This window comes from Equus caballus, chromosome 25 (genome assembly GCF_041296265.1).
Source record: "Equus caballus isolate H_3958 breed thoroughbred chromosome 25, TB-T2T, whole genome shotgun sequence".
NCBI lineage: Eukaryota > Metazoa > Chordata > Mammalia > Perissodactyla > Equidae > Equus > Equus caballus.
In genome coordinates, this window is record NC_091708.1 from 19,048,310 (window position 1) to 19,075,299 (window position 26,990).

The following is a 26,990-nucleotide window of genomic DNA, read 5'->3' on the forward strand; positions in this document are numbered from 1 at the left end:
CCCTACCCCGTCCGCGACCCCCGCCACGGCCAGGGGCAGCAGCAGCGCGCACGGCCCCGCACGGCCCCCATGTCCGGGCCGGACTCCCGAGCCCGGGGTAACGAGCCCCGAGCGCCGAGCCGCGAGTTGGGGGCACCCGGCCGACAACCGCCGCTGCAGCTGCCTGCTAGCCCCGCCCCTGGCCCCGAGGCCTGCGATGATTGGCTGCCGCGCGCCCGGGCCCCGCCCCTCGGCCGCGCGGAGCTTCCGAAACCCGCTGGAGACCGGACGGTGCCTGGACTCTGGCCTATTGTTAATCCGGAGTGGGGCTTCTGCAGTCGGGTCCGCCAGCTGGCACTCAGCAAAAGGCGACTCTCAGAAAGGGGACTGACCTGGCCAAGATCACACTGCAAGCTCGTCTGAGAACTAGGGCGTAGCCCAAGGCTGAATCAAAGGGACTTCTCCCTTTCACATACCCATTGTGATCCGCTTAATAACATTTCTGCCCAGACGCTGCCTCACACCAAAGAAGGGGTGTAGCCGGGGACAGCTGGGCCTCCCCTAAAATCTGAGGGGCTCTGCGTCAGACACGGTCCCCGGACAAGGGCCCGAGGTATGGATTCGCCTCAATGTTCTTTGGCACCTCTAGCCTCAATGTGTCTTTCATGTCCTGTTGAGTACCTATTCCTATTGGAAAAAGCTGGGGGAGGACTGCCTGTGTATCTATATAGGGAGAGCCTTGAATGTCAGGTTGAGTTTAGACTTTGTGTAAGAGACAGTTTGGAGGGGGGGGGCCCATTCTACCCCCTTACCCCCGCAGCTATGGTGGGGAATATTTGAGAGGGTCCATTGGCTGTCGGAGCTCTCTCTCTCTCTGCCTCCACCTCCACTTCTCTCTCTCTGTTCTTGAATACCATTTTTCTCTCCCCTCCCTTTTTACAAAAGCATAACCGTAAAGTTTTTAAATTCCTTAATATCATTAAATATCCAATAAGTGTTTACATTTTCCTTATTGTCCCATAATTTCCTTTTACAGTTTTTCAAGTTCCAACCAAAATCCATATATTGGAGTTGGTTTGTATGTCTTTTAGGTCTCTTTCTATCCATTCTCTGTCTTTTAAATTTACGAGTGGAAACATGAATAAATTATGATAATCTTTCTAAAACATCTGTCCTGAAGACAGCTCTCTGGCTTCAAACTCTTTGAGAGGCCATCTCTTTTCTTGGAGGATAGAATGAAGTACAATTATTTAACAAGATGTCAGAGGTATTTAGCAATTGGACCCGACCACGTTTTCCAGCTTCCTCTCCACACCCTCCCTGCGTCCCTGCCACCATCCTTTCAGATCATTTTACCTTCTTCCAGAACTTTTAGTTGATTTCACCCCTCTGTCACAACATGTGTCTCCTCTGCCCAGAATTCCCCAATTCCTGTGGTAACTGCTCAGCTGAGGGAAAGGATGGTTGCTCTGGGCCCAGCTGTGCCCTGGAAGCACTGAGCAGGAAATGGGCTCTGTGTAAGATCAACACATCTTGCTTTACCTGGGACTGTCCTGGTCTTAAAACTGAAAGTCCCGGGTCCCAGGAACTTCATTTGTACCAGGCAAAATGGAACAGTTGGTCTCCTGAGCTCTGTGCACCTCAGGAAATGTCATGAGGGAAGGCTGTAGGGGGCTTCCATGTGGAAAAATGGAGTCATAGGGGTAATAGATACCACTTCCAAGGTAATGCAGTAGATGAACTGATTGCAGTCTTGGTTTTATACATGCTGTGGGTTTTGACAAATGTATGATGACATGTATCCACCAGTATTCTTCTTACTTTTCTAAATGTGGCTATTAGAAAACCTAAACTTATGTATTTGGTTCACTTTGGGGCTCCCATTATATTTCTACCTACATACTGGTGTGATTATCTTTTATTCTAGACAAAGGTTAATGCTTAGAGATCAGTATAGCACTTTTAAAATGCTTCTCACCAATAATTTTGTCCTGAGTGCAAGAGAATCTTTCTGTATTTTAGATTTACAAAACCATCAAATCTTTTGATTCATGTTTATGTGATATCATTTCTCCATCATTTTACTTTTAACATGTTTCTTAATATTTAAAGTAGGTTTCTCTTTTAAAAAATTTTTTAATTGAGGTCACATTGGTTTATAACATTATATAAATTCACATGTACATCATTATATTTCAACTTCTGCATAGACTATGTCATGCTCACCACCAAAAGTCTAGTTGCCATCTGTCACCATACACATGTGCCCTTTTACCCCTTTCACCTTCCTACACTTCCCCTCTGGTATCCACCAATCTAAGCTCTATATCTCTGTGTTTGTTGTTGTTGTTTTATCTTCCACACATGAGTGAAATTGTACAGTATTTGACTTTATCCATCTGACTTACTTTGCTTAACATAGCGACCTCAAGGTCCATCCAAAGTGTCGCAAATGGCACACTAGTACTAATACTCAGCCATGAAAAAAGACAAAATTGTACATATATATGTGTGTATATATATACACCACATCTTCTTTATCCACTCATCCATTGAAGGGCATGTAGGTCGTTTCCAAGTCTTGGCTATTGTGAATAATGCTGCAATGAACATAGGGATGCATATATCTCTTTGAATTAGTGTTTCATGTTCTTTGGATAAATACCCAACAGTGGAATAGCTGGATCACATGGTAGTTCTATTCTTAATTTTTTGCGGAATTTCCATACTGGTTTCCATAGTGGGTGCACCAGTTTACATAACCATGAGAACTGTATGTGTGTTCCCTTTTCTCCACATTCTCTCAACACTTGTTATTTCTTGTCTTTTTAATAACAGCCATTCTGATGGGTGTAACGTGATATCACACTGTAGTTTTGATTTGGATTTCCCTAGTAATTAGTGATATTGAACATCTTTTCATGTGCTTGTTGGCCATCTGTATATCTTCTTTGGAAAAATGTCTTTTCAGATCCTCTGCGCATATTTTTAATGGGGTTGTTTGTTTTTTTGTTCTTGAGTTGTATGAATTCTTTGTGTATTTTGGATATTAACCCCTTATTGGATATATGATTTGCAAATATCTTCTCCCAACTGGTAGGTTGTCTTATTTTGTTGATGATTTCCTCTGCTGTGTATAGTAAGTTTCTTGGAGAAATCATATAGTTGGTCACTTTGTTTCTTTTTAATCTAATTGGAGAATATCTGTCTTTTAATTGGAGTGGTTAGATCGCTTAGATTTAATATAATTATTGACATGGTTGAATTTAAATCTACTCTCTTGCTATTTGTTTTCTATTTGTTCTATTTGTTCTTTTTCCCATTTTCCACTTTTCCTCTTTTTCTACCTTCTTTTCAGTAACTGAGTGCTATTTTTATGATTTCGTTTTCTCTTCTCTATTGGCTTGTTAGCTCTACCTCTGTGTTTTACTTTTCAGTAGGTGCTCTAGGGTTCACAGCATACATACATCATTACAGTCCACCTTCAAATAATACTTGTCACCTCATGTAAAATGTAAGAACATGGCAACAGTAACTTTCCACTTTCCTCTCCCATCTTTTGTGCTAAAGTTGCCATACATTTGCTTCTGTGCAGTTAGTATTTTGCTTTAAATAGTGAATTATTTTTTAAAAGAATATAAAAAGTAATTGTAAAATGTCTTTTACATTTACCCACATGTTAAGCATTTCTGATGCTCTTCATTCCTTTACGTGGTTCCAGATTTCTCTCTGGCATCGTTTTTCTACTGCCTGAAGTCCTTCCTTTATTTAACTTATCTTATAATGCCAATCTACTGGCAATAAATGCTCCTAACTTTTGTTTGTCTAAAAACAGTTTTATTTTGTCTTCACTTTTGAAACATACTTTCACCAGATATAGAGCTCTAGGTTGACATAATTTTTTCCTTTTCAACACTTTAAAGATGTCGTTCAATTGTCTTCTGGCTTGCATAATTTATGACAGAGTCTTCTATAATTCTCATCTGCATTTCTCTGGGTTACATGTCTTTTCCTCTTTGTCTACTTTAGAGATTTTTTTAGGTTTTGTTTTTAAACCACTAGTTTTCAGCAATTTGATTACAATGTGTTTTGGTGTGGTTCTTTTGGCATTCTTCCTGTTTGGGGTCTGTTGAGCCTCTGGGACCTGTGGGGTTGTGTTTCCCTTTCATCAGATTTGGAAAAATTTTGGCCACTAATTCCTCAAAGTTTTTTCTGCCTCCTCTGACCTCTATTTTTGTGATTCTAATTAAGTGTAGTTAGATTGGTCACTTTTTGGTTAGACTGGTTAATTTTTTTTTTTTTTTTTTTTTGTGTGTGTGTCTTTCTTCCTCTCTGTGCTTCATTTTGGATAGATTCTGTTGCTACATATTCAGGTTCACTCTTCTTTCCTCTGCAGTATCTCATCTGCTCTTAATCCTTTCCAGTGTATTTTCATTTCAGGTATATTTTTCATCTATAGAAATTCCTTTTGTGTCTTTTTATATCATCATTAACCTCCTCATTATAGTCATGTTTTCCTTTATATCCTTGCTCATATTATAATAGCTAATTTAATGTCCTTGTCTAATTCTGTCATCTCTGTCATTTCTATGTGTTTCTATTGACTGATTTTTCTCCTGATTATGAGTCATATTCTCCTGCTTCTTTCTATGCTGGGCAAATTTTGATTGCGTGCCATACTTGTGAATTTTATGTTTTGAGTGCCAGCATTTTTTGTGGGTGTGTATTCCTTTCAAGAATGTTACACTTTGTTCTTGCATATGGTTAAGTTACCTGTGGATCTGCTAAGATCATCCATTTGTTTATTCAATATGACCATATTTTCCTTTAAGTACTTTAATATATGTATAACAAGTGCTGTAAAGTCCTTGTCTGCTATTGCCAACATCTGGGTAATCTTGGCAATGATTTCTATTGACTTTTTAATTTAGATAATTGGTTAGATTTTCCACTTTTTTCACATGTCTAGTAAAGTTCCATTTTTTCCTGGACCTAGAACATGCTCCTTACATAAGGGCATGGTCCCCACTCCTAAGGCATCACTGTCACTTCAGCAGAAAAATGGAAACTATAAAAATAGAACCAAATGGAAATTCTAGGCCTATAAGTAAAGTGCAATACGTGGATAAAAAATTCAACACACTAGAAATGGCAGAAGAAAGAATCATTGAACTTGAAGCTAGATCAACAAAAATTGTCCAATCTAAACAACAGGGAGAAGAAGATTGAAAGAAACAGAACAGATCTTCTGTGATGTGTGGGCACATATCAAGAGGCCTTATGCATGTATAATTGGAGTCACAGAAGGAAAGGAGAAAGAATGAGACAGAAAAAAATTGAAAGAATATGGCTGAAATTTCCCAAATTTCGTGGAAAATATCAACATCCAGATCCAAAAAGCTTAGTGTACTCCAAGCAGGATAAATACAAAGAAAACTCCTTTCTTTCACCCTTTACTCCCTACAATCTATTTTCAACAATGCAATTACTGTGATCCTTTTAAAATGTAACTCAGTTTATGTCATTCATCTCTTCAGCACGCCCCCAAAGTCTTCCCATCTTACTCAGTGAAAAAGTTAAATGTATTATAGCTGTTCTCAAGGTCTTTCATCCTTGCCTCCTCCTCTTATTTCTCTGATCTCATTTCCTACTATCTCTGTCTCATTCAGTGACTCCAGCCTCTCTTGCTCTGTGTCTTTCCTTAATTACTCCTTGTACCTCCTACCTCAGGACCCTTGCCCTTGTCATCGCTTCTGCCTGGAATTCTCTTCTTCCAGACAGTTGTACAATTCTCCCTCTTCTTTTTCAGGTCTTAACACAAATGGCCTTCCCCCATTTCCCTACTTAAAATTAGAACCCAACCCAACCCCTGCACACCCTCTTTCACACTTTAATCTTTCAAAAACCGCTATCACCTTCCAACCTCTTATATACATAGATTACTTTCTTGATGTTCATTTTCTGTCTCCCTTCTACATGAGGACAGAGATTTTTCTCTAAGACTATCTTCGTTTCTTGATTGATTCCTGAAACAGAATCTGAATCTCTCTGAGGAAGAGAAACTTTTTGATTAAGAACATGACAGGTTTTGTTGATTTTAACTAACTAGGACTCCCTACATTGTTCCTTTGAATTTATGCATAGTAAATTTCTGAAGTTAATCTTGTTAATCTTTAATAGAAATAATTTTTCTGGCTTTGTTTAGCCTGAATGCATTTCATCACGATGAATTGACCTATCTTGATAAAGAATAGGTTGATTTTGAGTTCTTTAACCAGGACTTTATGGTGTCTGGTTTCATATGTATATAATGGCCAATTTTTTGAAATATTAATTTATATATTTTTTATTCTCAGTAATTCCTTCACTAGAACTAAAACATGAGGGTAAGGCCTTCATTTCTTCAGGGATGATCATTAGAGTAGAAAAGCGGACAAAAAGGACAATTCCAAGCTTTTTGGTTTGGTGAATAAATGAAAAGCAACAGGATATATTGCAGTATTTGAGGAAGTCATGTGGTTTAAAAATAATTCAGCCTGACCTTGTTTTCCCATAAAGACCTGACGTGGCCTATTGAGAATTCATTATACTTCTGTTTTCAACATTTACAATGCCCCAAAGACAAGAATAATGCCCTTAAAGATAGGGATATATCTTCCCCTATATCCCCATTATTTTAAAGGATAAACTTCTCTTCCTAGAAACTAAGGATTAATTACCAACCTGCTGTGCTCACCTTGTTACCAGTGATCTTCTGTAACAGCAAAGCAATCTCTTGACTATTGTAAAAGGGACATTCCAATCACATGTGATAAACGTTCTTTGTTCTAAGATGGTATATAACCACTCTGTACACCCCACTTCTGTGCCCTTCCTTCTTTGGAGATGGAAGGCCTCAGGCTATAGTCCTCAGACCTGGCACATAACAAACTCACCCCAAATTTTGGTTTATAGATTGATTATGGATTCTTTATGTCAACAGGTTTTATAAATAGACATTTTAACTTCCAAGCAGAGATAGTAGCTTTAAGAGCAAAAGCTTTTGAGATATGAGAACCTAGACTGAAAGGCAGAAGCATAAAATATTTGTGTGAACAATATGTGTGGAAGAACACTGTGATCAGTCAGATATAGTCCTTCCTACCCCCATCAGTCCCCAATTTGACTCACTCTGATGGAGGAGGAGGTGAAGTGGTCACTTGTTGGGGATGCAGTGGGGTGGGACACAAAATCCCAGAAAGGCTTTAGAATATGAAATAAGAGGGGATCTGAGCCTCACCCTCCATGGAGCTCAGGGAAGCAATCCACCTCATAAATTTCCCCTGCACTCAGCATGACGCAAGTGTAGAAGAGAAATGCCTGCAAGTATGTCTGACACTGAGCCCCCATCTGGCCAGGCTGATGGGAATATTCTGTCTCAACCAATAAGAGGCATTCTACCCTCCTGGGGATTTCCAAGAGTCAGGAAGCCTCACCCAAGGCCCAGAAAATGATGGACATTTGTTGGTTGCCTTCCCAGGATCCATTGCCTCTCTACTCCTTTCTGAACGAGTCCAGATTTTCCTTTATGTAGCAGCCGCACCTGAGTCGCTAGGTGAGGCTGACCCCCCATCTTCTGTTTCAGAGGAGCCCCCTGCTGGTCTAAGTCAATCTGCATAATGTAATCCTACCTGCCACTAGGATTGGTCAGCAGTTTACATCTGTCGAGTTAGAACAAACCTCAGGACACTTGTTCTCTGGTTGTGGGAACCAGTGGTTTCTATCCCACAGTGAATGGGGAACCTGCAGGCCCAGGGCTGGCAGCAGCCATCTTGTGACCATGAGAAGAGTCAGCCTGAGAACAAAGCTGACACATAGATGAGTCAAGAGTAAAGAGAATCTCTGAGCAAAGGAGCTGGAGCCTGGATAACCACACCCGAGGGTGGCCCTACTTGTGAATAAATCCACATTATTCTTGAACCAGGTTGAATAGAATTTTCTCTTTTGTGCGCTTGAAGGCCTCCTGCCTGATACAGCCTCCAACCCTCCATGCTGTCATGGCTGCTACTGACGGCCTAGAAATCCAAACCCACAAAGTCACAGCCCATCACATCTGTGCCATAACCAGAGAGGAGCAACTTTTACTAATGGCCAATGGTAGCTGTGGAATTAAGGATTATTATAACTCTTTGCTGTCCCCAAAACATTTTTTGGATTTTATTGTAGTTCAGGCACCCCCAGGGGACTGTTTGGAGAGTGTTAATGCTGTGAGTCACGTAGTTCCTGTTGGGAAGAAGAGATTGAGAGCTGCTGCCTTCTAGCGATGTGGTACTCCATGTACCTTGATTGGAGCTGGGATACGGGGAGCAGAGTGCAAACATCTCTGCTTTCTCACAGGTAACTTAATGTATACTTCAAATCTTCAGCACAGTCTTTCTTGTGAATCTGGTGCAGCGCTCAAAATAGCAAAAGATGTTGAATTTTGTATTATAATGATATTCTATGAAAAGTATATTAAAGTCAGTTATGCAGAGGTATTTTTATCCAGAAGACTTCAATGAAAAAGGATGTGAGCGTTCTTGGTTTGCAAAAATCAACCCAAATCTTGCCTGATTCACAAAGTTTCAACACACATTGCTCCTATTAATTAAAATTTTAAAAATAATGTCTTAAGAGAAATTATGACATGAAGATTTGTTCTGCCACATCACCAGCTATGATCTGCTCCAAAAATCTTCCAAAGGGTTATCCCTGGAACTCAAACTACTAAAGTCTCCTGTTGCTGTTAGGGACCTTGCAACTCCCTAAACAATTTAATGTTGTGATTCTGAAACATAAAGAAGTTAAGAAACTTTCCAGTTCTCAAGAGTGTGATTCTCCAAGTTACACTCACTAATTCAAAACACACAAAAAAAATAAGTAAAAAGTTTTAAATTATTTCAAGTCATTTAGCCCAGTAAAAGGCCTGATTCTTGAGCAGCATTTGTACAAGCAGAACCGGAGGAGATGATTTGCCTGTTCCATTCCTTCCGTAGATTTCCCTTAAATTACACAGATCGCCCTTGAATTGCAAACATTTCAATTAACAGAACTGTGGCCTCAGAGCTTGCAAAGCGACTATTTTTAGAAATTTCTCCAATTATCTCTTATCTGAATAATAAAAGACAAAACATCCTTAGTGAGCTTTTAAATGGCTGCAAAGTGAAGAGAGAGCCTTGATCAATCAGATAATTTATGACTTTCAAATGTCCCTTGAATAGAATAAACTCAGCACAATATTTATGTTTTTATAAGGATTATATAATAACATCTAAGGGAGTAATGCATTAGAATGAGTGCTGGACGTAAAGTAAAAGAGTTGTGGGTCAAACCTCAGTTCAACTATTGATTAGCCAAGAGCACTTATATAGTTGTGGTATATTAATTGCATTAATGACCTAAATTCTTCACTCATGTCCAGGCCCACCTACTCTGATTTTGGCCCTCAGCATGTGACTTGATTTGGTCACTGAGCATTAGCAAACATAATGCAAGCAGAGACTTGTAACTCACTTACACAATTAGGTTAGCCCTCTCTTTTCCATCTCTGCTATTTTCATGAGAATATGTCCAAGGCAGGCAACTAGAGGATGAAATGCATGATAAGTAGGACTGAGTCATTCCAGTGCCACAGCCAAGGCCATCCTAGGTGAGCCAGCAGTCAGTCAATCCCCGACAAATGAGTGACCCCAGAAGAAATCAATAAGCCAACTCACAGCCGATTTGAGATGCAAGTATAATCTGGTTGAGATCACCTGTCTTCAGCCCAGATAAGCTGTATCATGTAGACTTTAATAAATGTTTATTTTGGTATCCTAGTGATATTTTATGGTTGTATATTAGGCTGCATCATTGTAGCCAGGTAATTGTGAGGTAGCAATAGATGCTTTCATTACCTATCCAACATTGACTCACCTGGGCATTTATCATTCTTAAAAGAATCACAGTTTTATTCATTTGTCTATCCCATTTTTATCCATAGAACAATATCCTGAGCAGTCCAAGCTTCCTACCTTGTTTTCTAGAAGCCTTACATTTTTTATCTTTCATAGTGAGATATGGAATTAATATAATCCATCTGGAATTAGTTTTCATGTAAAAGATGAGGCAAGGGTCAAGATTTATTTTTTACCATGTGGCTACTATTTGACTCAACATGATTTATTGAAAAGATCCCTTCCCCTCTGCACTGCAGAGTCACTTTTGAGATAAATGAATTGACCGTGTATGTGTGGATCTGTTTTTGGCCCACTGTTCTGTTCCACTGGTCTATGTTTCTATCCTCACACCGATACTACATTGACTTATTAGCTATAGCTCTCTAAGTCTTGATTTCTGATCCTGTACATTTTTTCTTCTTTATGGAAGGTTTGGCTGGTGTTGGCATTCATATATGTTAGCATCTGCTTATCAATTTTCACATTATACCTGCTAGAATTTTGACTGGGATTGCCTGACTCTGCATACCCATTTAGAGAGAACTGACATAATTATATTACTGAATCTTATAATCCATAGGGAAGATATAGGCTTCCATTTACTTAGGTCTTTAATTTCTCTCAATAATGTTGTATTGGTTTTCCTTGTATAAAAGTCTTGCACATATTATATTAGATTAATTCATATATTTTTATGTTCTCGGTGCTATTACAAATTGTTTGTGCTTTAAATTTCCTTTTCTACTTTTTTGTTAGTGGTATGTAATGATTTTTCTATGCTAAATTTGTATTCAGCAATCTTGCTAAATTCATTTATTAATTCCAATAGTTTGTAGACCATTTGGATTTTCTAGGTACACATAGTGTCATTTATAAATAATGACAGATTTTTTCTTTCTCTCTTATATCATTTGTCATTAATTATAGTATGGATTATGAATTCCAGTATAATATAAGTGAATATAAGCGAAGACAGCATGCATTCTTGTCATCTTTTCTTCATTTATTATAAATACTGATATATATGAGTTTTTATCTAACACTTCACTTTTTGTTTCTTATTTTCCCCAAATGTTCTATGTAATCGTTTGTGTCTCCTTTCTTGCTGTCTTTGGAGCAATTTGTCATTTCCTCTTCATTTTTATTTCTTTACTTTTTTGGGGGGATGCTAACCTTAGAGACAAAACTATATATCCCTGACTTATAAGTTTATAACATATAGATACTTTTATCATTTCCTAGAAAATGCTAAACCTTTGACTCCACTTAACCACTCCTATTAGTTGTGTTATTGTTAGGATAAGTTTTAATTCAACATATAACTTAGAAGCTGAAAACATTGTGATTCTTGTTTGTTATACTTAATATTCATTTAGATTGACCCATATACTTGAGTATCCATCCCTATGCTTATTATTCCTTACTATTTGTTTCTATCTGAGCTCATTTTCTTTCTACCTGAGTAGTTCTCCCTGTAGGATTTCTTTCAAGGCAAGTCTGCTCCAGATGAATGGTGTGTGTGTGTGTAGAGCGAGCTTTGGAAGAAGGGGTCTGGAAATGTTTTCATTTTCGTTTTCATTTTTGAAGGATATTTTCACAGAGTATAGAATTATGTTAGCAATTATTTTCTTTCAATGCTTTAAAAAGCTGTTCTTTATATTCTAGTATCAGTTGTTTCTGCTAAGAAGTCACCTCTAGGCTTGTTGCTGCTTCTTTGTTTTTTCCTTTGGCTGCTTTTGATATTTATCTTTGTTGTTGGTTTCTGAAATTTTATAATGAGGTTCTTAAATGTGGCTCTCTTTTCACTCACCCTTCTTGACATTGTACATCTCCTTGAGTTTGTGGTTTGACGTCTTTCATAAAGTTTGAGAAAATCCTTCAATATTAGCCATGTACTCTTCTACCTCATTTCCTCTTTATCATCTCCCTTGGGATGTTCAGTAATACATATGTTAGACTTTTCCATCATGTCCAATATTGCTTTTAGGGTATTTTCTGTATTTTCCTTCTGTTTTCCACTCCATGTATCTGTCTGGATGTTTTCTACTGATCTATATTCCAGTTGGCTAAGCCTTTCTTCAATGGTATCTAATCTTTCTTCAATGGTCAAATTCATCTATTTAGTTCCTAATTCCAGTTGTATTTTTAAGCTCTATAATTTTTACTTGATTTTTTAAATATAATTTCCAATTTTCCAGTGAATTCCTCTTATTATCTATGTTGAAGGACATGTTAACATCATTTATTTTAAAATTTCTGTATGATAACTCCTGTATTTGGATCAACCAAGGGTCTTTAAATTGTCTATTTTTATCTCTTGATTCTCTATCTTAGTAAGCTTGGTAAATTTTTTATTAAATGCCAGATATTGTATATGAAAAAATGCAGAATCTCTGGATGATGTCTTATTTATACATAGAAAATTCACTTTATCTTCTGAAAGAAACCTGGAGTAGGGGAGATTGCCTTACATTAAAGAGGGATGGAGAAAATTGAGACTTGGATTTCAGATTTTGTAAGGCTTAGCCAAAATCTGGTTCATCTCCTTTTTTAGATTTATCCCTCTAGGGTCTGACATGAGACCTCAGAGTTTATATGAGGGAGCTTTCTCGTTAATGGGTATAAGACTGCAATTTTTATCTCATAAGCCCTTGGGACTGCTGATCTCATCTACCATGTCTAGTCTCTTTTTGCTCAATTTCCAGGCCTCATACTCTGAACGGCATAAGAATCAGCAAATGCCTCATGTGGAGAACCAATGACAACTGTTGGGATCACTTGTCTGTACCTCCCTTCAGTTCAGGACCTTGACCTCCCTTCAGTTCAGAATGCAATGTCTTCACAGGTCCAGAATTCAAGATTTTTCTTCCCTGACCTGTGCGATTGCAAAAACCTATTCTCAATTTTCTGCCTCTTAGCAGCATCCCTCTGCTCAGTTTCTAGCCTGCTAACAGGCACAATGAAGAATCAGTAAATGCCACAAGAGAAAAAAAGAAGCAAACATAATGTTTGGCTCACTTAAAGGAGCTTCCCTTCTCTCCAAAATCTTAGTTTCTCATATCCTGACTTCCCTAGAAACAGTATAATTCATTTTTTAAGAAATTATACTATCCAGCTTTTCTAGTTTTCTTAGTGGGACCATTAGCTACTCCACTCAGATATTCAATATTAACTCTTTTTTTTCTACATTTTTTATCTATCTCCCTGCCTAGAGCATAAGCCCTATGAGGGCAAGAATGTCTGTCTTTTGTGTTCACCAATGTGTCATGTGTGCCTGGAAGAGTGTCAAGAAAATATTAGGCACCAGAAAATATACTTGAGTTGAATTGAATATCTTTGTGGACCCAATACATGATCTATTGTAAAAGAAAGATTGCTTCCATCTTACTGCTCTGCAAATATCTACTACTCTAGAGTATACAAGTGTTTACCTCCTTGTGCTACCCTATTCTGCTTACAATAGACATTCTAGATTAGGAAGATATTTTTAACCCTGAGTATAGTTGTTGCAGAGCTCATCAATATTTACTATTACAGTAGAGTATTCAGGATCTGAGAAAAATATGGAAAAATGAGTGAATTTTATTTGAAAAAATTACTTTTGCCTGAAAATGGCTACGGACTCTCTAAAACTAGGTTTTGAATTCCTTGAAAATCAAGATTCCCCTTTTAACACAAACAAACAGATTGCAGAAAACATAAAATGTTTCTAGCTCCAAAATATTATAGCAAATGTAAAGTCCATTTTCTTAGTACTAGGTATAAATGAGCTCCCAGGAATCCCATAAAACATATTTCTAACTATTTTTTATTTTTTTGATTAGGAAGATTGGCCCTGAGCTGACATCTGTTGCCGGTCTTACTCTTTTTGCTTGAGGAATATTGTCGCTGAGCTAACATCTGTGCCAGTCTTCCTCTATTTTTTGTATGTGGGATGCTGCCACAGCATGGCCTGATGAGCAGTGTGTAGGTCTATGCCTGGGATCCAAACCCGCGAACACTGGGCTGCCAAAGCAGAGCATGCAAACTTAACCACTCCACCACCAGGCTGGCCCCTCTAATTATTTTAGTGAGACACAGCAGAGAAAATAAAAATAAGTAAAAAACACCTGGTCACTCTCTGATGTCTAATAAATGTAAAGGAAATTACAAATTTCAAAGTAAATTGTGGAAAACATCATACATAAAGTATCTCTAGATCTGATCTGGCCAATAGATCTGCACTGTGAGCAATTCTGAGACAGAATTACTTGTGTCAAGGTGATGGAGACCCAAGACCTCAGTAGAAAGCTTGACGTATTTTACCACAGGCCAAGGTCAATTGTCCTGAAGATTTTATGTCCCAAGTTACTTTCTGCCTGGGGTCAGGTTAATGGGCCCTCACATATCATACAGTTTGTTTAAAAACTTAAAGTGAAAAAAGTGCACTTGAGGATAAAACTCTTTATTTCCAGAGAAGATGAGAAACTGCTCTGATCTACGCTAACAAGTCAGTATTATTAATGATACGCCGACATCCTTTCTAACTTGTCCAAACATTCAAAAATGAGCACTCCTATGCTCCTCAATAAATATAGGTCTATTAATTTATTAAATTCTAAAAAGTACAGAACTAACATTTGATCCAGCAATCCCACTTCTGGGTATATACTCAAAAGAAATGAAAACAGGATATCGAAATGATATCTGCACTCTCATGTTCATTACAGCATTATTCACAATAGCCAAGATATGGAAACCACCTCAGCATCCATCAATGGGTGAATAGATAAAGGATATGTGGTACACATATACAATGGACTATTATTCATCCATGAGCAAGAAGGAAATCCTGCCATTCAGGATAACATGGATGGACTTTGAGGGCATAATGGTGAGATATGTCAGACATAGAAAGACAAATCCTGTATGATATCACTCATATGTGGAATCTAAAAAATTCAAACTCATAGAAAAGGAGTGGAATGGTGCTTACCAGGGCCTGTGGGGTTGGTCTAAGGGTACACACTTGCAGTTAGATGACGAATAAATTCTGGGGAACTAATGCACAGCATTGTGATTACAGTTAACAATACTGTATTATATACTTGAAAGTTGCTAGGAAGCTAGATCTTAAATGTTCTCACCACACAAAAGAAATGATAATTATGTGATGTGATGGAGGTGTTAACTAATGCTATGGTGGTATTCATATTGTAACATACAAGTGTATCAAATCTACTCAGTGTACACCGTAAGCTTACACAATGTTATATGTCAGTTATACGTCAATAAAAAATGTGGAATGGCACATAAAATATATGGGTTACAAGTTTTTCAAATTGAAGGGACAGAGAAAAAGGTTAGGGAAAAGGACTCAAGCTCTTCCTCCTTTCAGGATCCTTTATTTCTTCAGTGGTCCTTCAGTGAAAAGTAACACTACAAATAATAACTATAAATATTAAAGCAACATATACTTTCAGAATGTACAAAATATAGAGCAGCCTTTGAGGAACTGGATGTATATGGTAAAACTATCCATCTGCCCATAAGTATATATGCTGAGTGTCTTCCACGCTCAAGGCACATCTTGAGATGATGCTGTGACACAGAAAAGTAAACTAGAAAGTTTTCCGCCATTAAGTTTTCAGTCCCTTAAAGGAAACTTGTTGTGTATACATATCACAAGCAATGAATAATATCTTTTGTTTCTCAGTCACTCAGTATTTAAAATGAAGATAATAATAGCATATATCTCAAAAGATTGTAATAAGGATTAGATAAATTAAATACATATAAAGTGCATAGAAAAATACCCCTTCCCCCTCCTCAACTGATATTACATTTTATTATTTGGCAGTAAGTGTCAGATGCCTGAACAGCATAACTTATAGCATTTAGAGTAAACTAAAGAAGAAATATGTAGAATGTTAAGGAGAAACTACCAATTTGAGACATCAAGCTTGTCTGAAAAAGATTTAACAGAAAACTACTGAGAAAAGAAGATTCATTTCTGGGACAAAAGTTGAGCTTGGATGCAGACCTTTGTTATTAATGTCAAAGAGGAATTGTTTTGATAAAGGTTACATTCTATTCCACAGGCTTCAACCCCGACTTGGATCTACAGGGAAAACAAAGCTCGTTTTAATTTTTTATTGACATTTAATTGTCCGTTTGAATTGTTTACATACTTCTAACCGAACTTTCCTGCACTCATTGTGGAGTGCAGCTGCAGTGCTCTAAAAGCTCATCACAGGTTCTTATCAGTGAGAGACGGGGCAGTGCTGCAAATAGATGGCAGGAGCTGGAGTCACAAAAGCTGGATCTGAGATCTCTTTTACCCTCTCGCATGCTGGCTGGACAACTTTTAGCAAAATAGTCAACTTTCAGAATCTCAAGCTGTACATCTAAATAATAGGAATAACTGTACTCGCTCATGGTAGAATTTGGAGAACCAAATTAGATATTTGAGAATACTATGAAAATGAAGGCAATTTATACCACTAATCATGGAGAGTTTTCAGACAGTTATAGGAAAAACACAATACTTATTAAAGACTTTTTTCTGTTTATTTGAGTCTAATTTTCAAATACTGTGGTAATGCAGATGGTGATAAATGTTTGTTATTTGAGTTGCGTTACAACAAGAATATACCAATTACAAGATATAATTGGATCTAACTACATTCTCCCTGGAGTTTGGAAAGTTTTTAATCCTCCGTGTTTACATCCTAACTCTAATTTACTGCAAATATTGGACCCACCCTGACTCGCCCCAAGAAGAATTTAAATCACCTTGCTCTGCTAATGGCTGGTCTTTTGGAGGATGTTTCTGGAACTCGATATTAGAGAAACCCTTAGGTAATGCAAAGCCCCCAAGAATCTATGGGTCTCCTTACCTATTTTTTTCTGAGATTGAGCTAGAAACTTTGGGCCACTGAGTCAGAATATTTTAAATAGACTCATCTATCAATTTCACCTGAGGAAGAAACTATTGGTAAGTCGAAACTTGAAAAAAGTAATTACAGCACCACACTTGCTATCTGAATCTCACTGATATCCCCTCACTGTATCCTGCAAATTATTTCATAAAATAGAGAGCATTTCTTCAGGCTGTAAAGCAAAGCAGTTGTTAAGGAAGAAGAGTGGTCTCAAATCAAGTACAGAAAATCATTCCTCAGGCTCAGAGGTACGTAAATGACGTCATATTCCATCTTCTCTTGTAAATATTGTTTTTCAAATTATGGGTAAGAAACCAATTTTATATGTTTTAACTGCATATATCTAATTTTCTCATCTGTCAAGTTTTCATCATTTAGTTCATAAAGGTTTACATGATATTTTTAGACCATTGCTGGGTAATCTTCACAACAAAGCTCTTAGGTAGGAATTGGCCTCATTTAAAGAAGAGGAAAAAAGGAGGCTCCAAATCTTTGAGTTTAAAGCTAAGTACTGTAAAAGAAAATGCTGTGCTCTTCTGCTACACCTACCTCTTCAAAAGTACACCACAGGCCCTTTATGTCTATCTTATTTTGGTTACTACCGACCTGGATTAATTTTGGCTAACAGAAACGTTCCAGAAAAAATAATCTGAGCATGTGGGGCTGGCCACATGGCCTAGTGGTTAAGTTCAGAGTGCTCTGCTTTAGCTGCCTGGTTCCAGCTCTCTGGCAGAAACCTACATCACTCAACAACAGCCATGCTGTCGGGGCGACCCCCAGACAAAATAGAGGAAGATGGGCACAGATGTTAGCAGGGCGAAACTTCTTCAGCAAAAAAAGAAAGAAAAAAGGCATGAATAGCAAAAAGGTTAGGTTCCTATGACCCCCAGAGCATTGATGGTTTAACTTATTAACTGGGAGGTTTTTCTTTTCTTCTGGGTATCTGTAGAAGGATCCTTCACATTTAGAAGTGAAAGAAACTGGAAACCCAGGCAAAATGAAGCAGGTAATATTACCTTTGTTAGTTAATAACTGAAGCAATCAGTTAAGACCTTGCTGTGAAAGACCCAGCAGAACTTTGATCTTCACTTCAAACTGAAGGCAGATACATTGGAGTTTTCACAGGCTATTACAGGACTGAGCTGAGAATCCAGAGGAAATGGGAGGATTGTGTTTTTGTCAAGGGAAATAAAACTTTTTGATACCAATTTGACCTAAAATGAAGATTTGTGTGTCTAATTCTAAGAGAAGATAAATTCTGAGTCAGGTTCTCTACAAGCTAGCGGAGGAGCCAATAATTGCCCTGAAGAACAATGATTACAGACCCACCACGCACGAGTCACAGTTCAATGCTAGTGAGAAAAGTACATGATCCTGAAGATCCCCTACATTAATCTTTTTTCTGTGTCTTCATCCTTAATATCCTCTGGTCACAACTCCAAAGGTTCCCAACTGCCTACAGATAGAATAGAAGAAATTGTAATTCCTTAATACTACATTTAATATACCACACAAACTGGCAAATATTTGTTCCTCTTTTTTTTTCTTTTTCTGACTATTGCACCTCTATACATTGTTTTCTCGTCCAGAAGCCCCACTGATGCATTTTCGCCCCAGCCCATTACTTAAGACTATTCGCCTTCAGCTCATTATGGCCAGGTTCAATCGACGCTAAGACATCTTGTCCTAGCCCTCTCTCAGATCATCTCCCCTTCTTTGAAGTCTGTTTGTACTTACTCCTGGAGTTTGAAAAAACGTGTGTAGTGATTCAAAGGCTTACCCCAAGGGAAGCTGGCTGGTTTCCTGCCAACAGACCTTGTCACACAGCAATATTGTGTTGTTTTCTTTTTTACCAAGGTCTGCATTCTGTTCCTTAGCCTCAGAGACTCAAAATTGATTTGTTAAAACAACAAGAGCCTGGATCTCATTCACAGGGATTGATACTACTATGAAGCAGACTGCCATGCTTTCCAGTGAGAAACAGAAAGGGCATTGGGAAGCAGCCACTTAATTCCTCTGCTCAGTCCATTGCTTCTTTCTATGCAAGTGACCTGCATGCTGGCTTCTCATCAGAAGGGGAAAACTGGGTCAAATCAAAGGGCTTACTTATATGAAGAGCATATTTAGTGGAATCGGGATAATAGGAACGCCAGATTCATCTGTCCCTACATTAAGGATAACCTTTCCAATGGGACCACAAGGCTTGAAATCTCTTGGATGAGCACTGCCTCTCATTGACCCCAGGAATTTCCTTTCATTCTCCATTGCTGACCAACCACTTTGTGACTGACATTTTTTTTCTTTAAATAGATTTAAGACTATATTTTTTAAAATGTCTGGTCTAACTAAGGTTTAACCCATTTTTTTCGTTTAAGTGCCTTAATTTTTTTCCTCCAAACCATTATGTGTTGTTTTTATTGTGTCAGGAGCCAATTTTCCTCTTTTTTACATTTATGATAGTCCTTTCTATTAAGCTACATTTCTGATTAGAGCTCCTTCATTGGAATATGCCTTATATTGCTCTCTATGATTTTCATATTTTTTTTTATTGTGGCAACATTGGTTTATAACATCATGTAAATTTCAGGTGTACATCAGTATATTTTGATTCTGGTGTAGATTACGTCGTGTTCACCACCTACAGACTAATTACAACCCATCACCACACACATGTGCCACACAACCTTTTGCTCTCCTTCCTCTCTAGTAACCACCAATCCAGTCTCTGTTTCTATCTGCTTGTTTGTCTTTGTTTTTATCTTCTACTTATGAGTGAGATCATATGGCATTTGACTTTCTCCCTCTGACTTATTTCACTTAGCATAATACCCTCAAGGTCCATCCCTGTAGTGATAAGAAACGAAATCCAGCCATTTGTGACAAGAAATGATGAAATCTGGCCATTTCCATGTTTTTATTTGTCTGTTTCCTTTTAATCTTAGACTTTAATTAATCATGCTCCTCTGCATTTTATTTTATATTCCTCTGTGCTTTATTTTCATCATTCCCTGAAAAGCCACCTGTAGTCTGTCATAATCACTGATTCCACTAAATTTCCCTCCCCAACCCATAATTGTGTGTTTGATTTGTCCTTAAAAATACATGAACCCTTGTAAAATATGTATTTTAATTTTGTATATAAATTTTATTGTGCTATAAATCACAATATTGTTTACTTTTTCCACAGTTTTTCAGAGATCTATTTAGGTTGCTGTATGGACATCTAGTTCATTTGCTTCTCGCTTCTGCAATTTTTTTGTAATGCACGTTCACATGTGGTAGAACCATTCTCCTGATGATGGATATCCAGGTTGCCTCCAACCTCCATTTGCCACAAACAATGCAATGATAACCATCCTCATGCTTGTCCCCTTATAGTCCTGAGCAAGAACTTATCTAGGACATACTCCCAGAACTGGAATCACTGGGTTCTACCCAATTTTAATACAGCCAAGGAGTTTTCCAGTATACCAGTGCACACTCCAACCAGAATTCTACCTCCCTACATGCTTACCAACATTTGGTATCATCTACTTTTCTAATGAAGATGATGATATCTCGTGGCTATTTTAATGAGTATTTTTTTTATTTTGAACATTTAATGAGCATTTTTCAGATTTTTTAAGTGTGAGAATCTCTCCATATACTTGTCAGCCATTTAGGAAAACCCTACTATGAATCACTGATTCATATCCTCTGACCCACTTTCTATTGTTTTAAATCGTCATGTCTTAAAATTTTTTTTCCTCCAAGTTGACAAGGTTTTCTATATTGTCTTTTATTAATTATATAATTTCCTTTTTTCACATGTAAATTGTTAATCCATTTTGTTTATCCCTTTATGTATGGTAATCTAAGGATCTAATATTATCTTTTTTTTCATGTATAAAGACACTTTCCTAACATGCTCTACTAAGCTGTCATTTCCACATTGCTCTGGGGTGATATAATTTTACGATATATCAAATTACCATATAAACATGTGTCTATATCTGAGATCTCTTTTCTTTTCCATTGGACTATTTAAACTTCCCTGAACCATTATCATAATAATTTTATTACTGTCATTTTGTGGCTGTTTCAAATATGGATGCTTCTCTTATTTTAGTTTTATAAAATTAACCATGCAAGTTGCGTACTTTCATTCTTCCATATAAACTTTAGATGAGTACTCATATTCATTTAAAAAATCCAAATAAAAATTTTAATTTATTTAGTTGAATTATTGAGTTATTTAGGGGAAAAATGGCAGCCTTATATTTTTATCCCATCTATTTGTATGTTGTACCTTTTAAATCACTGATATTCTGTTAAGCTGCTTATTTTAATTTTTAAATGATTTCTGTAAAGGTCTCATGCATGCTTTGTTAGGATAAAACTCAGAGACATTTTATTTTTGTTATATTTATTTCTATTACGTTTGCTAATCATTTATTGCTAATATAAAGAGAACTATTGATTTTCCCTTGATCTTACATCCAAAAGTCTTACTAATTTTTCTCATCAGGTCTTATAAATTTTTCAGTCTCTTTCTATTGCTACTTCTGCCATTTTCTTGTGTTATGCTTTTGACCAGGACTACCAAGTCAATGTCAAACCGTAGCTGTAAGAGTGGGCATCCTTATCTTAGTCTAGATCTTAATGAGAATGTATATACTTTCTCTATTAATTATTAGTGAATAGTAATTTGCTATAGGTTTTTGGTATATAGTTTCCTTTCAAGATTAGGAAGTTATCTTCACTTTGTGGACATCAAATAGGTTATATTAAAATTATGAATTGACCTTCACCAAATTTATTTCCTACATCTCTTAAAATAATTAATTTTTATTTTCTTGCTTTACTGGTGATGTTTACCAAATGTTTACAGAAGGATAATCCATATGTTATACAATAATAGCTATTACGTCCTTGGATTGTTATGAATAAAAGCATTTAAAATATACCCGGCATACAGTAATCAATACATATATTGCTATTATTATGGTTGCTAATAAAATTATTAAAAATGCATATTATTAATATTATTTCTTACTTATTGTATTGGTGGTTTTCAAACTGTATCACTTGGAATCCTCTAACAACTGAATTGAGGGAGGAAGAGTGAATAAGGTGCTAAAGGGAAATGCTTTTTCCTTCCCTGCAAACCCGGGTAACTTCAACCAGAGAAACTGTCTTTTTGTTTGTTTTATATATTATGCTTCTGTGTAAATTTTATTGGCTAAAAAACAGTGGTTGAATATCACTGGTTTAGTTAAATGCATACATTTTGAATAAAAGCACTGTTATTACAGTTGGCCCCTAAATGATAATTCTTGCATGAGGTGAAAATAAACAAATTAGGTGTATCCTACAATACACAACATTACATCTCTCTATTCATGATAAAAATAGCTTTGTAAATACTTTCAAGTCATTTCTGTTAAAAAAGCACATTTATTAAATACCTACTGCCTCATTGTATTGATAAACAAATGGCAAGCAATAGGATATACTGGAGTATACAAGGAAGCCATTTGGTGTAAACCTAATTCGGCCTGACCTTGTTTTTCCAAAAGGGTCTAACGTGCATTGTATATTTGCATTGATATAGATTATGCATTGTATATCTTCTTGAAGCATTTACTATGTCCCAAAGACAAGAACAAATGGCCTTAAGATAAAGATGCAACGTCCCCCACACTGGCTTTTCTTTAAGAATAAGCATCTCTCCCTAGGCTAGGAAATGATTGCTGAGCCCGTCCTGTGACCACCCAGCTTGAGACAACAGATGGGCTACCTGTTGTGTCCACTGAGACAGCAGATCTACTACCTGCTATGTCCATCAATCACTGTGCCAACAGGGCAATCTCGTGACTATTGTAAAAGGGACATTTGAATCATATGTGATACATGCCCTTTGACAGTATATAACCCCTCTGTACACCCCCACTTCTTTGGTGCCCTTCTTTCCTTGGGGAAGGAAGGCCCAAGGCTAGGTTAGTCCACAGATCTGTCTCATAATAAACTCATCCCAATTTTGATTTATAGATTCATTATGGATTATTTTTGTCGACAATATTGAGGTAGATGCTGGAGTAATATAAAGATATGTCCCGGCAGTGAGGCTACTGTCCTCAATGAGGCTATATGCAAATAGGTAATGACTGCATATACCACCAGCAGACCACACTGAGCTCCAAAAAGAGACTCAACCACACAGACTGTCTTATGACTTGTTGGGTGCTAGACATTTTTGCCTTCATGGGCCCTTTCTTCCAATAAATAATGTTAAAAGTTATATTTTACATCTGCATTGGTATAAAGACATATATGTTAATATTATGTATCAAAACTTAAAAATTCATTGTTTTAATTGTATTTTAAAAGAAATAAAAACATTTTCATAGGCTCCTAACAGTATAGTAGGCTTACTGGGACTAGTGGATGTCAGCCCTACAGCCAGGGATGAAGAATTCACATACATACACAATTCTGTCAGGTAATATAAATGATGCAAAGTAACTGAGAAAAACATGTTAACTGGCAACTAATATTCATGCCCAGTGACAAGCAGATAAGAGAGAGAGGAGGGCACTCTGGTAGAATGGAGAACATGCTTCAAATTCAATGGGTCACTGGTAACTGAGCTCCATGATGGACATGGGTCCAATGTTTTCAAATATTGTAATTTATTTGAAGACAAGGTGAAAGTATAGATTTTTATCCCATTTCTCCTGTTTCTGAAATGTTGACCTCTAATTCAAATTTAAAATATGGTGCAGGAGTCACTGCCAAACAAAGCCCATCTTTCTGCTGCCTCCAGGCTCTGGGGCACTGATTTGCAGTCAATGTGTTAAGAGGCAGAACTAGTAGGAATGGTAATAAACTGGTTTAGGATCCAAATGTCCTATAATCAAATATCTTCTCTCTTAACCCTGAGAAAATCAGGTTAGGATTCCTGCTCTTCTGGCCTGGATTCACAGTAAAAAATTTGTCTCAGAGTTGTATTGTTGCATCCAAATAGAGAACTACAGTAACACAGAAGATAATTCTTAAAAATGAGATCTTGAGACACCATATTAACAAATTTCTGTTCTATCATCTGCAGAGTGCTGTTGGAGAAAGGACGTATGCAATATGGGGAGGACCAATGACTCCATGTTGACAGAATTTCTCCTGGTTGGGCTTTCTGCCCACCCAAAGCTCCAGACAGTTTTCTTCGCACTAGTTTTGTGGATGTACCTGATGATCCTGCTGGGAAATGGAATCCTCATCTCAGTAATCATCTATGATTCTCACTTGCACACCCCCATGTATTTCTTCCTCTGTAATCTTTCCTTCCTGGACATTTGCTACACAAGTTCCTCTGTCCCACTAATTCTTGACAGCTTCCTGACAGTAAGGAAAAGAGTTTCCTTTTCTGGGTGCATGATGCAAATGTTTCTCTCCTTTGCCATGGGGGCCACAGAGTGCGTGCTTCTAGGCATGATGGCACTTGACCGCTATGTGGCCATCTGCTACCCACTGAGATACCCTGCCATCATGAGGAAAGGTGCCTACGTGCCCATGGCAGCTGGATCCTGGGTTTCTGGGCTTGTGGATTCAGTGGTACAGACATCTCTCGCAATGCAATTACCATTCTGTGCTAACAATGTCATTAACCACTTTGTCTGTGAAATTCTGGCTATCCTAAAACTGGCCTGTGCTGATATTGCAATCAATGTGATCAGCATGGCAGTGTCAAATCTGGTTGTTCTGGTTATTCCATTGCTGGTAATTTCCATCTCTTACATTTTTATTATTGCTACTATTCTTAGGATCCCTTCCACTGAAGGAAAACGTAAAGCATTCTCCACCTGCTCAGCCCACTCGACAGTGGTGATTATTTTCTATGGAACCATCTTCTTCATGTACGCAAAGCCCAAGTCTAAAAGCTCTGTTGGTCCAGTTAATCAAGACGTTGTTGAGGCCCTCATCTCCCTCTTGTATGGAGTGATGACCCCCATGCTCAATCCTCTCATCTATAGTCTGAGGAACAAGGATGTGAAGACTGCTGTGAAGACCATGCTGGGTAGGAAAAACTCAGATGGAGTATGAATACTGATTTACACTAGGTGACTCAGTATAAAAAGTTTCTGCAGACATGAAATTCAAATAGAGAAAATCACCATACAAAAACAAATTCACCATGTGTCACTCAAAACTATATACAGAAATATTTTGGTGGTGGTTGTTACTATTAGTTTTGTTCTAATTGCAGAAATAAAACATGCTCATGATTTAAAAAAATACTATTATGGAAATGTAAAAAATTGAAAATTTCTTAGGAAGTCACAGCAAAGCATAAGCACGCTTAAACCTTTAGAAAATAATAAAGGCAAATGGTGTTCCAAAAAGCACTTTGTCACCTAAAATAAGTACATTATTAATAAATCATTCAAAGCTATTATTTATCTGCATATGACATACTGTATATTCATTTTTAACTTGTTCTTTTATTTACTGTTTGTGTTCACCACACGCATAAGCGCTGTGGGAGCAGACTTGTGTATTTATTACCTTACAACGTCCCAAAGTTCTAGAATAGAAGATGACACATAGTAGATGCTGAATAAATATATTTTGAACAAATAAATGAACTTCAGTATCTATAAAAATAGAAATGTATGTCTATCATATCTGAGGTAACAAAGATTATTCAAAAAGAAATTTGATTCAATGTAATATTTTCTAAGTAAACTACATAAGCATTTTGTGATATGAGCTCCCCTAATAAAGTACTTATCTTTTCTTTTTTTATGTGATGTGTGTTATATTGTAGAGGAACAGCTGCCACAATTTTCCTGGATTTCGTACATAATGTGACTACGGTAGCTGAAAAGTGCCCTAGTCATGCACCCTAAGTTTTAACCTAATAAAATGGTGGTGGCATGGTAACAGAGAACTCCTCTAGAACTTTGAGATCAGGTTGGAATGAGGACATCTTTCCTGATTTGGACCATACATCTCCTAATCAGTAGGAGAACTAAACAGAATTGGTAACTGAGAAAAGTTGCAATCAGAGGATAAGAAGTGGCAAAAGAGAAAGAGTCAAGTTGTTCAGTGAACTGAGGAGCTTCAGGGTTTGGAGCCCTGGGGGACAAGACAAAGATGGCACAAAACTGAGATGATCTCTATTGTGTGAAGAGTGTAGCCATGTGGAGCAGCGTCAACATGAGGAATAGAAGCCCCATTTCCATTGAAGGAACTTAGTTAGATATGTGAATAGAGGGAAGCATTCCTTTTTTCCAGCCCTTTGAGGAGTCTACGAGAGTTGAAATATAGAACACAAATCTAAAGTAAAACAACACAGCTGCTTCCAAATTGTAAAAGTAAGCCCATAATATCTTCCTTTCTTGTTAACAGGTAATTATGGTTTCTTCATAAGATTAAAAAAGTTAACTCATCCATAGCACTAAATAGTGCCGAGGACATCCTAAATGTCCAATAAACATTGGTTGTTTTTTTATTATTAACATTAGGTGTACTTTAATAGGTCATGATACTTGGAGTAGGCCCAAGATTTTCATCCTTATGTTTTTTGTTTTGTTTTGTTTTGTTTTTTTGAGGAAGATCAGCCCTGAGCTAACATCTGCTGCCAATCCTCCTCTTTTTTGCTGAGGAAGACTGGCCCTGAGCTAACATCTGTGCCCATCTTCCTCTACTTTATATGTGGGACACCTGCCACAGCATGGCTTCACAAGCAGTGTGTCGGTCTGGGCCCGGGATCCGAACCGGTGAACCCCAGGCTGCCAAAGCAGAATGTGTGAACTTAGCTGCTAAGCCACTGGGCTGGCCCCTCATCCTTATGTTTTATGGAGTAATTTTGATGCTGTTAAACCATTGTCTCTCAGCTTCAAATCCACCTTTCTTTGTTCTGGTTTATGAGTTATGATTGGGATACTGAAAGCCACATTTTGCTTTTGTTAGCAGGCTTCTCTTAAATTCATCCAAAAGAGTTGCTAGAGAGATCATGGCTGGTGGAATGAAGATAAGGGACTTGAGCCTCCCTATTTGCTTCTTGTTCCTATCATGGTCACCCCAGCTTTGAGTCTTCACCATGACAATGATAGCTCCCCAGGTACTTCCAGTACTGGTTTCAGTTTTTATTTCT

The 26,990-nt window shown here is 37.5% G+C and overlaps 1 protein-coding gene across 2 annotated transcripts; it reads left to right on the forward strand.

Moving 5' to 3' along the window:
* The first annotated feature begins 202 nt into the window (after window positions 1-202).
* Window positions 203-25,636, forward strand: OR13C8 (olfactory receptor family 13 subfamily C member 8). 2 transcript variants are annotated; one of them, XM_023629806.2, is made up of 2 exons: window positions 203-592; window positions 23,946-25,636. In XM_023629806.2, exon 2 carries the CDS (start codon window positions 23,975-23,977, stop codon window positions 24,932-24,934), a length of 960 nt encoding a protein of 319 aa, XP_023485574.2. In that variant the 5' UTR covers window positions 203-592; window positions 23,946-23,974; the 3' UTR covers window positions 24,935-25,636.
* The last annotated feature ends 1,354 nt before the right edge of the window (window positions 25,637-26,990 follow it).

Coding starts and splice junctions, on each gene's coding strand:
- OR13C8 (XM_023629806.2), top strand. CDS start 23,975: ATGGGGAGGACCAATGACTCCATGTTGACAGAATTTCTCCTGGTTGGG.